This window comes from Cynoglossus semilaevis, chromosome 12 (assembly GCF_000523025.1).
Source record: "Cynoglossus semilaevis isolate Cse_v1.0 chromosome 12, Cse_v1.0, whole genome shotgun sequence".
Classification (NCBI taxonomy): domain Eukaryota; kingdom Metazoa; phylum Chordata; class Actinopteri; order Pleuronectiformes; family Cynoglossidae; genus Cynoglossus; species Cynoglossus semilaevis.
Window position 1 is genome coordinate 16,536,737 of NC_024318.1, and position 5,119 is coordinate 16,541,855.

At 36.9% G+C, this 5,119-nt stretch overlaps 1 protein-coding gene across 1 annotated transcript in view; it reads left to right on the top strand.

Annotated features, from left to right (window-relative positions):
* The window catches only part of LOC112486245 (1-phosphatidylinositol 4,5-bisphosphate phosphodiesterase beta-1-like), a 15,333-nt gene that overhangs the window by 935 nt on the left and 9,279 nt on the right, over positions 1–5,119 (top strand). The window contains exons 2-9 of the mRNA XM_025060963.1: positions 116–339; positions 1,459–1,605; positions 2,225–2,382; positions 2,650–2,732; positions 2,823–2,907; positions 2,996–3,161; positions 4,354–4,409; positions 5,018–5,114. Coding sequence (XP_024916731.1) covers positions 116–339; positions 1,459–1,605; positions 2,225–2,382; positions 2,650–2,732; positions 2,823–2,907; positions 2,996–3,161; positions 4,354–4,409; positions 5,018–5,114 — 1,016 coding nt within the window. The remainder of the gene's footprint in view (positions 1–115; positions 340–1,458; positions 1,606–2,224; positions 2,383–2,649; positions 2,733–2,822; positions 2,908–2,995; positions 3,162–4,353; positions 4,410–5,017; positions 5,115–5,119) is intronic.

Genomic DNA, 5,119 nt, shown 5'->3' on the forward strand with positions numbered 1-5,119 from the left:
CCCCAGTCACTGTTAAACATGCCATAACAATTACAGAACTAATTTTATATATATATATATATATATTTTTTTTTTAACTATTTTACACATTATGAAGCAGAATTCTTTGTTGGAGCTTTCGTGTCGTTGGTGGACGTCATCCTGTGACTGACTGTGTCTGTGATCCGCTCTGTAGAGGAGGGAAGGACGGCACTTTGTCAGTGGAGAAGATGACAGAGTTCATCAACAATACGCAGAGAGACCCCAGACTCAATGAGATCCTGTACCCACCTCTACGCCCGGCACAGACACGCGCTCTGATGGAGAGGTACCAACAAGACCAGGCACAGCTGAATCAAGGTACAAACCCAACCACGTCTGTTTATGATGCAGTAAATTGCAATGAAAGATTACACATATACATCTATATACAAACTAGTTAAAAATGACAGTTTAAAATTTTACTTTTTGAATTAGAAATATTTTAAAATCCATTATTATACTCTTTTTGGCCTACAAAGGCCACCGTAGTTTTTTGATGAAGGGGTACTCTGTTAGCTATACTTCAAAAAGTAAGCGGATGTCACTTGTTGGTTATATATATATATATATACATTAAATACAAATCAGTTTAACTGTTTAAAAATTAACTTTTTGAATTAGAGTTCTAAAAATATTTTAAAACCCTTCTCTATACTCTGTAAACCGTAGTTTTTTGGACGAAGGGGTACGTTGTTAGCCGTACTTCAAAAAGTAAGCAGAAAGTGTCACTCGTTGATACTACTAAATTTAACTATAATTTTTATTTTAAAAAATCACTTCATAAACAGATTGAATTTATATCAAGTATTTATATGAATAAATATAAATACATAAGATAATAAATATATAAGGTAAATATTACCTTGTGAATATTGTATATGATATTATGATTTAAGTTGAACATTTCAAAATCACCTACTGTATTTTTCTCTTCTGTCGAGTGGTTTTCTTCGCTCCTAAGGTTTAAAATATTACTAACGTCGCTTCACTTTTGCCAGAAAGTAAACACAACCAAACAGATGGTCCTCAAACTTGATCCCATGATTCCGTGCTGCATGTGCTTACGTGAGCGACAGACTTGCATTGCAGCAAAAAACCAAGTAAATAAATAAAAAGACCAGACATCCTATTTCATAACCTCACAAGTAGCTACACATTTTTTTCTAAATGTTGTATTAATTCTGCATAGTATGTTTCAGAGTTATTCAATTCAAAATATAAATGTGAAAATATGAATTTTCCCCACGTACCACTAGAGAGCGCTCGTGTACCACCGGTGGTACGTGTACTACAGTTTGAAAACCACTGCTCTAGTTGTTGTTCTGACTTTAAAACCCAATGTTTATTGCATTAATTTTGTGAAGCAGCATGTAGTAAGGACGAACATTTATCATTTTAAGACAACGGTTTTTGCACTCTCTTTTGTGTGTTATGCAGACTTGATTTCTCTCCAGGCCTTCTCCAGTTATCTGTCCAGTGACGAGAACACAGTTATTCCTCCTGAAAAACTGGACCAGTCTGAGGACATGAGCTTCCCCCTGTCTCACTACTTCATCAACTCATCACATAACACATACCTGACAGGTAGTTACGTTTAGCTTTGTTTCTACCACTGCTTGGTACTGGTACTATAAAGGTGACTTGTGGACAATCAGTTCCCTTTAATGTTTTAGGAACATTTAAAAAAAATGTTATGTAATTTTTTTTATGTTTTACATGTTTTTCTTTTACAGAAATACATCAATTATTAAAGTAAATTCATGATTGGTTCAGGTTTGCCTTTGTCTGCGTTTGTAGGTCTTTGAATTTCTTTATTTTTTCAGACAACTGTTACTGGATTACTGGTCCACGGTCTTGTAAAAGAGTGTATAAGTTCATCATTTCAATGTTAAATAATAAATAATAACTCTAAATAATGAATGATAACTCAGCTAATTAAATGTTTAATGCTATGCTATGGATTTAGAATGTGTTAGATAGACATGGGCCCATAACTTTGAAATGGCCAAAATGGCTAAAAAAAACAGTAAGTTCCACTAGTTATTCTGCTTAAAAGGAACCTGGACGTACGACAGGATTCTGTGTTTTTTTTAACCCCTAAATATCCTCTGTCAACACAGACACGGCAAAGACATGTTTAACATTTTTCTGGTCACAAATCCTGACGTGTTCAGCGTGCTGCGTTTGTGTGTCCCTGTTTCAGCGGGTCAGCTGGCAGGCAGCTCCTCGGTGGAGATGTACAGGCAGGTGGTCCTGGCAGGATGTCGCTGTGTGGAATTAGACGTGTGGAAAGGACGGACGACAGAAGAGGAACCAGTCATCACTCACGGCTTTACCATGACATCAGAAATATGTTTCAAGGTGATTATTTACCGAACGTGCTGTGTTATTGATGAGAAACACACAAAGGTGAGTGTATACAGTTGTATAATGGTTTGACATTCAGAAAACATTTAAGACAAATAGATATTAAAAATCACAAGAGACAGGGGAATTTAAAGTCACAATGCAACATTTCTCTTCCAAAGTGATATTTTTGCATTTTCTGTGACATCGGTTGGTTCATCTGCTCTGTTGTGCTTTTTTTTTTTAAATCTGATACCTTTCTAAGTATTGTTTTCATTTCAGGAAGTGATTGAAGCCATTGCAGAATGTGCCTTCAAGACATCACCCTTTCCTGTCATCCTCTCCTTTGAGAACCACGTGGACTCGTAAGAATCGCTTGCTTGAACGTTCTCAAATTGATGCCTATGTATTGGGAACATCGTGTGGTATTCAATTGCGCGTGTGACACTTTTCAGCTTGAAACAGCAGGCCAAAATGGCTGAATATTGTCGATCCATTTTCGGAGACGCTCTGTTGATTGACCCTCTGGAGAAATATCCGGTAAGGACGCAAAAAACTTTAAACAGGAATTAATACTCAAGTTGGACGTCCAGTACCAATTGTTTGTTGTTTGTGTGTGTGTGTGTAGCTGGAGTCAGGTGTCCCCCTGCCCAGTCCTTTGGAACTGATGGGTAAAATCCTCATCAAAAACAAGAAGTCCCACAAACCTTCGGGTGGCACCAGTACCAAAAGAATGACAGACCAACTAGCCAGTCAGAGCAGTGACCTATTGACTCCTACTAACAACAAAGGAGGTAAGACTCAACTCCTGCTATTTTTTTATAATTACTTATACAAGTGTGACAGTCAAAGTGTTTACCATTAGTTGTTGTTTTTCCCTCTTAAACAGTATGAAACTTTAATTGAGTTGAATTTTTTTGCTACTGGTACACAGGCCTAGAGTGCCCTCTAGTGGCTGTCAGTGTGAAAATCACAAACTTTGAAAGAAATTGTATATTTTAATATATGTCGCAAGCCCAGCCAAAGGATGAAAAAAAGGTGTGCCATATACTCCTGAAAATACGGTACAAGAAATTTTTGAACAGACTGGAAAATCCACTTGAATGTAATATAGGTCATTTGGCAGAGGTGAAGTGAAACTGGTCTGATTAATAGCATTAAAAAATGCATGAGGATGTTGCATATTGTTTGCTTTCAAACAAGATTTGGCTCATGACTTTGGTCCAGAGCAACAGAACTGCACACACAACTTGATTTTCCCAGCTTGTCATCTGCACCTCGCCAGAGACCTGTTGTCACTAATGAGCAGCACTGAGGTCAGCAGGGGAGGTCAGCAGTTCAGAACAGCACAAGAACAGCAGTGCAGGGAAATCATGGATCTTTATTGACATGCATCTAGAATACAGAAGCTCATCATTTACACAACGAGCAGACGGATGTCGGCTCTGAAGCACGGACTCGTGCTTTGTCAGTGGCTCTTCTGTCAGTGAGTGGGCTTAACAACCCAGTGCCTGCAAATTAAATTAGTGGCTTTTCTAACTGCATTTGAGATATTAAATATGAGTCAAGTCATGTGATGTTAGCGAATGAATCAACAGATGCTGAACAGTGGTGAATGTCTCTGTAAGTCTTTGTATGATGAAGACATTTTAAATGCACACGCCTCTATGGCAGTGTTATTCAGTCTTGGGGTTGGGACCCCATGTAAGGCTGCCTGGAATTCAAATATATTTTACTGATAATAATAATAATCATAGTAATTGTAATAATAATAATAAGCTGGTGCATCTTAATTGATGGCTACAATCACAACATTAAGATTAAAATTAAGTCCTTTATTATTAATTAACAATAAGAAAATTTACAAGCTTGCGTGACTGTACAATTAGTTTTGTCCATATTTTGTGAAATTGTTTTTATGGAAAATAATGAAAAATGAAGTAAAGACTAGGAGAATGAACACATGTTTGCCTTGAATTTTAACAGAGCTGGATGCTGAGAGTGAGGAGGAGGATGATGATGAAGACGATGATGCTAAAAAGGTCAGTGGTGATGTCACCTTCACCACTGTCGCCATTAGTCTGTTTATCGATTATAACGTATTTGTCATCTGTTTTCACGCCCCTTGTCGTTGTTCATCTGGTTTGTGATAATGGTTCATTCGGTGGGAACTGCGTTCTTTTATATAGTCCTCACAATACATCACCTAATTACTAAAATGAGCAATCAGAGATGGAGTTGGTGAGAATAATATAAACTCATTAATAACAATACAGTAACAATAACAATACCTCTAGGAAATAATTACATTAAAAATGCAAATATAATCAGATTCGATTCAAATTAGACACGGTCAACTATTTCCAAAACAGTTCTTTCCTTTGCTATTGTTAATATTAATATTGAAGAACTATACTGGAAACCATTTGACAATAGTCTTTAAAGTCATCCTCTCAAAACAGTGTAAAGAAACCCGCATTGATTTAATTACCTAGAAGAGATGCAGTTGTAATGCAGTTTTCATCCATAGCTCCCTATGTCATATTATGGATATACACATATATATATATATATAAAACTAGGCAACATGAGGGTCAAAAACATGTGAACTCTTACCTTCTGTTCTCATCCCTGTTTCTGTCTCTTTCAGGGCTCAGCAGAGTGGGAGGCCGTGGCCACAGAAGAAATGTCAACTCTGGTCAACTATGTCCAACCAACCAAGTTCAACTCTTTTGAAGCAGCAAAGAGTAAG